We start from the raw sequence: 11,599 nt of genomic DNA on the forward strand, positions 1-11,599 counted from the left end.
CCCAGCTTACTGATCCTTGTCACAGCTCCCTGCCATCTGAGTCCAAGTAGCTTTCAGGCATTTTCCAGCAAACAGCATCTGGGCCAGATCCTCAAAAACATGTAAGAGATGAACCCGCCTGGAAATCACTTACCAGCACCAAGCATCTTAATATCATCATAAATTGTGAGCTTTGTGCTTGTGCTGTGCCAGCAGAGGCCTGTGCACGGGAGTTGGGGCTGTGGTGATGCCAATCTCATCATGCCCAGATTTGCAGAGAGAAGAGGAGATGCCTACCTGAGCCCACATAGGTAGGCTCACAGCATGAGGAGTAGACTAGAGGAAACATAATTATGTCTGCGTGGACTAAAATCTCCTTATTGTAGCTGCTTCCACTGCCAGGTTGTATTTTCACACATAGGCACACATAATTACCTGCACACAAGCAACAGATACCGGTCCACATGCAGATATACTCTGCATGGTAGTAAGAAAGTGGGGAAGCCCTAGGGTGCCATTTTCATACAGAAAGCTGAGTGATCAGCCACAGTGAGCACACACATTAATGAATTTGCAGATGAACTGGAGCAGAGTCAAGTGCTTAGTTTTTAGAAATGCGTTTACAAATGGATAAACAGAGACCTCCCCAGGCATTACAAGAAATGATCATATAATTGCCACTGAAGCCAAAGATAGCTTATGGATGACCATTGGTTTTTAAGATTAAGCCATTTATTTAGATGTTATCACACTTCTCTAAGAAAGAAGCTCTAGGCACCATTTTGAATTTTAAAAATCCTAGAAACTAGCATCTGCCACGTGTTGAATATTCCCCATTAGAAGCAGGTTCATGCATGCATGTGTTTTGAAATGTTTATTATGACAATACTTGTTATGACTGCCTTAGATTTAGTAAATACCACATGATAATCAGACACAGTTGTTAGACCTTGAGCAAAATATGATTTAATTTATTTTTAACATACTGAACAATAGCTATTTCTTGGTAATCTAAACTGAACACAGACACTTGAGACTACTTTGTTTCCTTGGAGGGGACAGTGAAAAGGAGGGAGGGAAAAAAAATAAACCTGATCTCTGTGGGAGAGTTTCACAAGAAGCAAAAAGGCAGGATCACATTAACCATAAATCCCACTTTCCTCCCTACTGAATGCACAGGCCTTTTTAGACACTTTAGTAAATTCTTCACCTACTCAAGAAACAGGTATTGTCTTCAGTGAAGCTTTAGGCTCTGTTAGAAGCAAAATGGTGCAGGACCCCAAACCTGCTGGGGCATAGATCAGCCATCTCATGCCAATGGCATGGCTGGGTCCTCGCACAGGGGCTGTGCTCTCCTTTACTGTCCTCCTGCTCTTCACTGCAGAAAATAAGATTAAATCAGTGCAGCTAGTGCTAATTTGGGTTACAAAACAGGTCAACTTTCAGAGGAAATCCATCTCAGGTACATTTGGTTGCCTTCACTCCCTGCTTTTATGTGGAATATGATTGAATTTGCAAAAAGAAACCCCCTACACTGGTGTTTATTTAGTTTGCTGGCAAATTTGAAAACATCTGCCCAAATTACATAAAGACTCTTTTGGCACAGAAAGACAGAAGTGTGGCAATGTGTGCATTAAATGGCTCTTAAGCATGTAAAGAATTATTTGACATGCATTATTCCTGTCCCTGAAAACACAAGTTTCCACTAAAATCCAGGGTATCCCTCAGGTCTCTTCAAGAAAGTACTGACAGTACTGACTGACTGACAAGTTAGTCCTCAAAGCAATTAATGATCCAGAGATTAATTTTAGCTGTGAGAAAGTTTTGAAATAGTGTATTTGAAAACTGTGGACAACAATGTGCCAAGAAATTCACTGCTCAAGTTACCCACACTTTGCAGTGTCAGTGCTGAGAACACCAATCAACATTTGCTTGACTCTCACATCTGAAAACACCCCACCATTGAAATCACCACAGCTATTCACTGGATAGGAATAGCTTTGTTCACTACAAGAACTAAAGCCTCGATAGCTGCTCTTCTCATTTTGTGCAGAGAATTCTTCCAGAAAAGATAGTTAGCGAACAGAATTAGTTTACAAATGCCAACACCCCCACCCCCCAATTTATAAGCCCAGAGCTTAATCCACTACTTTTCATGTGTTGGAGCCCTTAAGAAAAACATATGTGTGGTGGGGCTATGCACACAGTTGTGAGCACAACCTGGTGGTTTAAGGGATCTGTATTGTGGAAAGCAGGGACAGGATAGGTACTTGTTCCCAAAGTAGCACTAAAAATGAAAACAGGAAAAAAAATGTTCTATCACTATGTGAGGACCTCAATTCTCTCTTACAGGCTCTTCCGTGATGTCCCTTGAGCTGCCATGTGTATGAACTGGGGCCAGCTAGTAGAAGCCCCGCAGAGAGAAGCTGTACACCTCACCCACCAGCTCTCTGCAATACACCAGCCGCTCCTTATGCACCTCAACACTCTGTTTGCCATTTCCATTGCATTATACTGCTCTTGCATGTCTCTGTATGACAGACATTATAGTGAGACATACAATGCTCCTGTGCTATTGGATCTCCTGTCCCTGGCACAGCAGAGCCATCCCTGGATGCACCATTGTAGATACTTGACAATAGGATTTGTTAACAAGGTCACCCCTTAATCACTTTATCTCAAGACAAAAACACCCTGGAGAATTTAGCTTTTTATCCTCAATTTTTTAGTAGCACTCTTCTGGGAACAAAATCTCCAGAGTCACTAGGATTTTTATTTTGCAGAAGTTATTTTACATGTGGAAACCAGAGCACTAGCAAAGCCATCCCCCCAGTGAGGCCATCCCCCCAGTGCAGTGGGAAACTGGTCCCTGCAGCTTCAGGCAGCCCCTATGGAAGGGACAGCAGGGAAGATACTTCAGGTCACTGAGATCTACTCATGCCTTATGCTTGTTTGGGAAATACAGCAATTCAAAAGCAAGGGCTGGTAAATTAACCCCATGAGGGCAGTCTCTGGATGAGTATCTTAAAAGTTCTGAGACAACCCAATGTTGCTTGCAGAGTGATGACTTTCCTGTAAGAACCAATAAATCAAGGTCTAGTTTCCACTCCTTACAAGACCACCTATGATTTCAAGTCCCAAGTGGATAGGCATCACTCTTTCCATACATTCTTTACATAATTAGATGAAAACAGCCATTATTTTTCCACACCAATTTAAGAATTATGACTGCTGGTACATTTTGTTGTCTCCTCTTTCTGCTGACAAACTCAAATAGCCAGAGGAAGATCCTCAGGAGAACAGCTCTACTGACGAGATTATTGAGAAATGTTCTCATTTAAGCTTTGCCTGAAAAAATGTGTTTTTTCAGGGACTTTCTCACCCACAGAGCCAACCAGATGCCTTCACACACAAGCAACTGAACACTGTGGTTTAGGATAATATTCCTACACCCTCAAGTGTCTTGTCCCACCTTACATGAAGCAAAATGTTTGCTGTGGCTTCATCAGAATGACTGGTGCAAAATTATGTCACATGGTGGGAAGGCTCAGTGGCTCCCCTTCTCCATCTTCCTTCCAACATCCAAAGTTACAGTAAAACTTTGTTTCCTCCAAGCCCTTGGCTTCTTTAAAGGTGCACACATGCACTTATTAAGCTGCCACAAATACAGAGACACATTCCTATTGCTTTCTGACAAAAACCCTGGAAAACCCCAATCTAAAACCAAATGATTGCTCCACCAACAGTCATACTTGAAAGCATGTCAGATCACATTATGTGAATAGACGTGAAGGTAATCCCTGAATTCCTGGGATTTGGGTGAAGGGAGTGGGAAATCTTGAACTTGGGCTGCATCTTCAATAGAGGTGTTTCTCCTCCTCACTCAGTTTTCCTTTAGTTCTGTCACTGCTGGGAAAACACCTCCTTTTGCTGTTCAGAAACTCTGGAGGATCTGTCCAACATTTAGGCTCTACAGGCTCCTTTTGAAAACCAAGAGCAAGATTTTCAGTAGCTTTTAGGCATTTAAAGATGCTGGGGGTTTCCTAGTGAGGTCTTTAAACTAGAGCTGTGCACCCAGACATTCAGAAAAAAACTGCAAGGCAGAAAAAAACACACCTTCAACTTCTCTCAGTACATAAGTAACTTTTTAGAGCTGAGTAGGATGAGAGGCAATAAGCGGAAACTGTGAAGGACTATCCCCAGCATCCCTCATGCTTCTTGGCAGGCTTTCCCTGTAGTGATGGTATCTGACAGCAATAACCCAGCAGCAGCACACACGACTCTACCACATTTCCCATCAAGGCAAATTTTGTCTGATCCCTCCTTCTTTTGGGAGCAGGGAGAGATGAGCTGGGCACAAAACACAGGCTGTGTTTCCAGTACCTGTGGCAGATGTCAAGCCTCAGACAGCTCACAAGGGAGGCTCTGACCTCCCACAAAGATGTCAGCCAAGTCTCATCTAGCCCAAGGTTGTTCAGTAAATAAACCCCCACCTTCCACCTCAGCTAGTCACAGGCACCAGCCCCAGCCAAAATCAATAGATGAGAAGCAATCTGTCATTTCCAGGTCACACTGGTTGGGTTATGGATGAGTCAAAAACCACTACAGGAAACACAGATGTGGTGAGATCACCTCCTTCTCTGGGGCCTTCCTATCTCTACAAGTCCTGCCTGATCTCCCTCAAAATTTCCATGTGCGTACACAAAACCATCTCATGTACCTCATGATCGTGCCTGTTCCAACGCAGGTGTGTTGCGTGACACTTGACAGGGCCAGGCCAGCCTGACACAAGCAGCAGGAGGCCGAGTTCACCTGAGCTGCAGGCAAGCTGGTGTCTCCCTGAAGGAAAGTTTTTTCAATTATTTCAAATACCTCCCACTCGCACACAAAGCCCATGTTCTGTAATAAAAACAAGGAAAAAATCTCATCCAAAGGAATTTTATCTATTTCCCCCTCTACTTATTCCACTGAAGTTACTTTTTTAAAAAAAAACAATCCCTCAAAACTGTCCACCAGAACAACAAAGTAGCCAAGACGCTAATATAAATAACCTCATTCTTCAAAACCCACCTTGCTGTTCATACTAGTAGGTTTCAAAAACAGTCCTATATCATCCAGTAGCTTATAATTTTTTAAGGGTTTCACTGCATTTCTCCCTTCATACATGTAATGTTTTTCCTTTGAGAGAGATGCAGAGAATACTGCAAATTTTCCTGTAACTGGGATTTTCCCTGCAAACTTGGGCAGGCATTACCCTATTCAGCTACAGGGAGGCAAAGTGTTGCAAGTTACTCCTTCTGTACAGAAAGGAGCAGGAAAGCCAAGAAAGACAAGAAGGGGGACATATCCCTGCCTCCCCCATTCCCCCCTCCCCCTCCCACCAAAAAAAAAAAAAAAAAAAAAAAAAAAAAAAAAAAAAGGCAGCTTAGGGTTCATGTGCTTAGATGAAGCTGCAGTGGGTCAATTCAGTCACCACAACCCAGCCAAACCACAATAACTGATCATGTACAGGCTGTCCTCCCACTCCAAAGCTCACCATTGAGCTTTAAGCAGAAATACCATGTCCCAAGGCCCTAATCCTTTAACTCACAGCAGCACAGCCAGCTGTGGGCTAAAAGCCATGTTAAACTCATTGGAGGAGAAGCATATTTTGAACAAGGATGAGTGACTGTACTTGGGCTTTAGCTACACTTACAAACTCCTGTACATCTTGGCTCTGGTTTTCTTTGCCACAGGGCAGCTGGTTACATCCAAGAATTCCTGGGAGGGAAAGTGACTGTAGAAACTCAGCTGTGTAACATATGCTCCATCTAGCGTTTATTCAAAGTATCTCATGGTCTTAAAATGTTTGGTTTGCTGTTAACATGTATTTCCATCTTTTCTGTAGTTCCTATGTGTATACATGACCTTTGTTGAAAATAATCTTCTTTTTGTTTCAACTACACCATTTTGATCTAGCCTCCACTTACACCTTCAGTAATGATTATACACTGATTTCCATTTAGAGATCAAATCTCACAGAGCAAAATGAAGGGAAAATGTTATAAAAGAGCAGCAAATATTTCCCCAGGTGCTTTGCTAACGCGGAGGGAATGCAAAATTTCAAGAAGGAGCAAAACATAAAACCTGGAGGACACACAGGGGAAAGTTTCTCCCCATGAAAGATACTTCCCAGACTTGGGGGCCCAGTGCTGAGCCCCTTTCCCACAATCCAAGGTACTTTTTTGTCCTCTATGTCGAGCCAGGCTGCTGGGGAAGGACAGAAAAATAAGCAGGTGGCACAAAGCCTTTGCTGCCTCTTCAGGCCACTTTCATCACACCAGAGTACAGCAGCTGCTGGGAACAAGTCCTGACAAGCAGTTTGGCAAAGCTCTGGAGCATGAATGACCTGGAAATGCACCCAGGTTGGGTGCAAGGCATATTTGTATGGTAGTAAAAAGGGATAGTGGCAACAGCCATCAGAGTTGCCAAGTGTATTTGAAAACTTGAATGCCAGATTTGGTTTGGGGCAAAACACACAGTCTCTTTTTACCACGAGCTGTCCCCTAATTTGCATTACTTGAGGGAGTTCCCGGTTCCTAATTTGCTGGTCAGCTCATGGTAATGCCTTTAACTGCAAAAAGAGCCAACAGCATAGCAGGACTCGTGAGGTGCTTGGCGCGGGGGGGGGGGGGGGGGGGGGGGGGGGGGCTGCCTTGCAATGGGGCCAGGATCTGCAGTGGGGGAGACCTTTAGAAAATAGTTGAACATTCCCAGAGAAAGGCTTGGGTTAGCAGGAGCAGTGGTGGCCTAACCAGGCCCACTTCTTCTGGGAGTAAGCCAAGAGGATCCCAGCCCAGCTAAGAGGAGAGCTGGCAAGGAGCTGTGATAGAAACAGACAGCCCTTGGACACTGCAGCCACAGCGCACAATCCCAGGCACAGATTTAAGCTCAGAAGCAGAGCTTTCATTGCTGTGGGAAGTAGAAGGGGCACTGATAATATAGCTTCCTCAGGCAGAACACATTTAGGAGATCCCCAAATCCCCTGCCTGCTCTTCCCCTGGACCAGAGCTTGCAGCCAAGCTCCTCAAAGCTGTGCTGTGGCACTGACAAAGGTGAGAAGGCAGCAAACTGGGAGCAGGTCCCTGTGTGGAGTAACCAGAGGGCACCTCTGGGGTGGCATAAAACTAAATCCATAAAAGGGTATTTGCTATAATAGCACTGCATGAGTAGAGCCTCCATTAACCTAGATACAGGCCCGCTTACAGAATGCAGTACACAAACCAGGGCCACTTTGCAGAGATTTAGGACCAGTTTGCTGCAGAAAATAAGAACAGCTTGCCCTAATGGGGAATGCACAAAACACAAAAAAAAACCATCTTCAGCCAACACTGTGTTTTGTGGTGCTTTTCACAGGTGATGGCCATGCTGCTCTTCCCTGTGCAGCTGCTGGCAGTGGCTTCCACTGTTTATCTAGAACTGGTGAGGTCTGCTCAAGGAGGTGCCTACTATGGGATCAAGCAGCTGCCACCTCAGGTGCCCCAGTACCAGCCCCTTGGACAACAAGTACCTCACATGCCGCTGGGCAAAGAAGGCATCCCGATGCAGCACCTGGGCAAGGAGGTGCCCCACATGCCCTATGGGAAGGAGTACCCCCATCTGCCCCAGTACAGGAAGGAGGTCCCGCAGATGCCCATGATTGGCAAGGATATGGCTCCCAAGAAAGAGAAAGGTAGGTCAGCATGTCCCTCCCCACTCCTGCACCATCCCGTCTGGCATGCCAGAACACTGCTTGCCGTGGGGAACGTTGGAGCACACTGCTACTGGAGGCTGGGCACAGCACCCTTGTGCCCAAAGGACAGGCCAGGCTCATACTTGGCCACAAGTGGACAAAACAGGTTCATGGATGCTGTGGGGCATCTCAGGGTCACCAGCACAAGACCACAGTCATCCTCTGGGTGGCAGCACAGCCTCTGAGCAGCCCTACCTGCAATGAGCCTCCAGCACACAGGTTTGCTCACATGCTGTTCCACTCTAGGAAAAACCTTGTCATCCCACCTGTTTGCAGGAGACCCTCTGATGGGATCTGCTCCCACTCTCACTGCAATGACCAGACATATGAACTAAGAGTCCCAAGATTTGAATTTATGGGAACATCACTGTTTTGTCTGACTTTGTCCAGACCCTGTGATTTTGAGGTTTGCAGATAAAAACATACAATTGCTCTTCAGACTCTGGAGTCCTCTTTCTGTAGGTTTTTTATAGGTGTAGCAGAGGCATTGAAAGTACGGAGGATTAATGCACAAGTCTGCACGCACAAGCACTTTCCCTATTCAGTAAAGGAAGTTTGGACAGTATTAAGATATTTAAGAAAACAAGAAAAAGAGACCAGGGGCACTCAGTGTCATAAAATCCTTGAGAGGACCACCAGCATATGTGCAACTGCAGACAAGCTGGATAACTTTGTCTTACTGGAGCTCCAGCTAACCACAGCCTCCACTGACTTCAGAGGGAAATGGAAGATTTCGGGACCTATTTTTGGAGTGTCTGAATGAGCACCATTGGCTGTAGCAAAATCAACCTATCTCATGAGCAGAAGTATTTGATGTGGATAAAACACAACACATGCAGAGAGGAAAGGCTTCTGCCTCCCAAAGAATAGTTAATTCTCATCCTGAAACCTCATCTCCTGTCCTTCCTCAAATCTCTCACTTCCTTACACATTTTTGGAAAGAGTTTCCACTTAACCCAAAAAGCCTGCAGCTTGAAAAGCAACCAACCCCAGCAGCAACTTCCCCACCCTGACCTGCAATGATATGTGGTCACATACACAAAAAGGTGGGTTTGGACAATACAAACATTTTGCAAAGTGTTTAGAAGAGCCATAACTAGACATGGCTCTGCCAAAAGAGCAATACTGATTAAAGCTGCAGGTTTCCAGTAATACTCTAAAGAGAACCAAAGCCTTGGGGAAAATACAAACATACCATGTGTATAAACTTCTTACCAATACAATCTTTTTTGATCTTGCTCATTTAAGCCCCTCCAGAAAAAGCACTTTTATGCCAGGATTACTCCCACACCATAACAGCACCAAGTTTTCTACAAAAGCTCTTAAACCTAGATTGATCTACAGATACATGGGACAAAAATGCAGATTTTGCTGTTCCAGACTGTATAGGTGGACAACACCACCAAAGCACAAATGGCTTTTACATATAATACACATATGTACAATTTGTGGAAACAGAAGCATGCATGGAAGTTTGGAGTATGAAAAACAGTAGCAACATCCTCTTCATTCTCAACACCAACCTGTAACTCACTAGCTGTCTCTGTCTGCCACAAAACCACAAGGCATCATAAAAAGCATATTCAATTCAAAACTTTTTTTTTTGAAGGATATGATTGCAGTCACCTTTTATCTCTCTCTCTCTCCCCTTTCTTTTTCTTTTCTTCCCGACCTAGAAATTCCCATGCGCAGTCTGAGGGGTGAACAAGGCCCCCCAGGTGAACCTGGACCAAGAGGGCCACCAGGGCCACCAGGATTACCAGGTCATGGTGTACCAGGAGCCAAAGGAAAACCAGGCCCACAAGGATACCCAGGAATTGGAAAGCCAGGTTTGCCAGGGATGCCAGGAAAACCAGGAGTCATGGGGCCCCCAGGGCCAAGAGGAGAGATGGGGCCGAAGGGGGAGATTGGGCCCATGGGGATACCTGGACCGCAAGGACCACCAGGGCCTCATGGGCTTCCCGGCATAGGGAAAGCAGGTGCTCCAGGGCTACAAGGGCAACCAGGGCCAAAGGGTGAGCCTGGGATGAAGGGGCCACCAGGAATACCTGGAATCCCAGGCCCAAAAGGGGAGAAGGGTGTCGGGATCCCAGGTTTGCCGGGTCTGAAGGGTCCACCTGGGCTGCCTGGTGCACCTGGCCCCGTGGGGCTGCCGGGGGTTGGCAAACCAGGCATGGTTGGCTTCCCTGGCCCACAGGGACCCCTGGGCAAACCCGGACCCCCAGGAGAGTTAGGGCTGCAGGGGCCTCCAGGGGCCCCTGGGATCCAGGGCCCTCCTGGTCCACCTGGCATTGGCAAACCAGGCCAGGACGGTATGCCTGGCCAGCCCGGCTTCCCGGGTGGCAAAGGGGAGCAGGGACTCCCAGGCCTGCCAGGGCCCCCTGGCCTACCTGGGGTTGGGAAGCCAGGCTTTCCTGGGCCCAAAGGGGAGCGAGGTGTGGGTGGTCTGCCTGGTCCCCTGGGCCCAAAAGGGGAGAAGGGGCACGCGGGGCCACCTGGCATGGGAGGGCCACCAGGGGAGCCTGGCCGGCCAGGACTGCCGGGCATCATGGGCCCCCCGGGGGCTGCCGGTTTCCCAGGACCTAAAGGGGAGGGGGGTGCCGTAGGGCCACCAGGACCAGTGGGCCCCAAAGGAGAACCTGGCCTGCAGGGTTTTCCAGGAAAGCCAGGCTTTCCTGGGGAAGTGGGTGGTCCTGGCCTGCGGGGGCTGCCGGGCCCCATAGGACCCAAAGGGGAAGCCGGACACAAAGGCTTGCCGGGGCTGCCGGGTGTCCCAGGGCTTGTGGGGCCAAAGGGTGAGCCCGGGCTCCCCGGTGCCCAGGGGCTTCAGGGCCCCTCAGGCATCCCGGGCATTGCGGGACCCAGTGGTCCCATCGGCCCTCCCGGGCTGCCAGGGGCCAAGGGCGAGCCAGGCATGCCCGGCCCCCCCGGCTTCCCTGGGGTAGGCAAACCTGGCGCTGCAGGGCTGCAGGGACCCCCGGGAAAGCCTGGGGCGCTTGGTCCTCCTGGCCAGCCGGGACTTCAGGGGCCACCGGGCCCCCCCGGGCCCCCGGGGCCCCCAGTCCTCATCCCACCCACTCCACCAGCCGTGGGACAGTACCTGCCTGAGGTGGGGCCAGGGATAGAGGGCGTGAAGCCTCCATACGGCTACAAGGGCAAGAAAGGCAAGGCTGGCGGCGTTGTCTACGAGATGCCCGCTTTCACGGCAGAGCTCCTCACGCCCTTCCCCCGCGTCGGGGTGCCCGTGAAGTTCGACAAGCTTCTGTACAATGGCCGACAGAACTACAACCCCCAGACGGGCATCTTCACCTGCGAGATCCCCGGCATCTACTACTTTGCCTACCACGTCCACTGTAAAGGCGCCAACGTGTGGGTGGCTCTGTACAAGAACAACGAGCCGCTCATGTATACCTATGACGAGTACAAGAAGGGCTTCCTAGACCAGGCTTCGGGAAGTGCTGTGGTGCAGCTGATGCACGGAGACAAGGTTTACGTTCAGATGCCATCCGAGCAGGCGGCAGGACTCTATGCCGGGCAGTATGTTCATTCGTCTTTTTCAGGGTATTTATTGTATCCCATGTAAAATAAAACAGACACACACACAACATACACACAAAATGAAAACCTTTCTCCTCTGCTTCAAACTTTTATACCACAAAAGATGCATTTTATGACCATTTTGGACCATCTTGTACAAAAACAAAACCAAAAAAATTACAAACTTTATGCAGAGCTAGTTATAAAAAAAAGGTGTGGTGAACATATCTAAAGATGTGTTATCAGGTTCATCAACAGTTGTTTTGTACCCAAGGGGGACATATTAGCTGTACATTATGTATTTCTGCAATG

At 47.7% G+C, this 11,599-nt stretch overlaps 1 protein-coding gene across 2 annotated transcripts; it reads left to right on the plus strand.

The window, feature by feature from the left end:
- Positions 1 to 7,377: 7,377 nt before the first annotated feature.
- COL8A1 (collagen type VIII alpha 1 chain) lies at positions 7,378 to 11,333 on the plus strand. Of its 2 annotated transcripts, none has more exons than XM_062512357.1 (2): positions 7,378 to 7,690; positions 9,427 to 11,333. In XM_062512357.1, exons 1-2 carry the CDS (start codon positions 7,378 to 7,380, stop codon positions 11,331 to 11,333), a joined length of 2,220 nt encoding a protein of 739 aa, XP_062368341.1. The 2 variants fall into 2 exon arrangements, with proteins under 2 accessions (XP_062368341.1, XP_062368342.1); XM_062512358.1 differs by lacking the exon at positions 7,378 to 7,690 and having other exon boundaries at positions 9,229 to 10,880; positions 10,941 to 11,333.
- The last annotated feature ends 266 nt before the right edge of the window (positions 11,334 to 11,599 follow it).

The sequence above is a fragment of the Cinclus cinclus genome, chromosome 2, assembly GCF_963662255.1.
Source record: "Cinclus cinclus chromosome 2, bCinCin1.1, whole genome shotgun sequence".
Taxonomy (NCBI): Eukaryota; Metazoa; Chordata; class Aves; order Passeriformes; family Cinclidae; genus Cinclus; species Cinclus cinclus.

What these genes read in the sequence shown, in the direction of transcription:
- COL8A1 (XM_062512357.1), top strand. Translation starts at nt 7,378, where the DNA reads ATGGCCATGCTGCTCTTCCCTGTGCAGCTGCTGGCAGTGGCTTCCACT. An exon ending in GGCTCCCAAGAAAGAGAAAG is followed by an intron (nt 7,691 to 9,426) that starts GTAGGTCAGCAT and finishes TTCCCGACCTAG; the next exon opens with AAATTCCCATGCGCAGTCTG.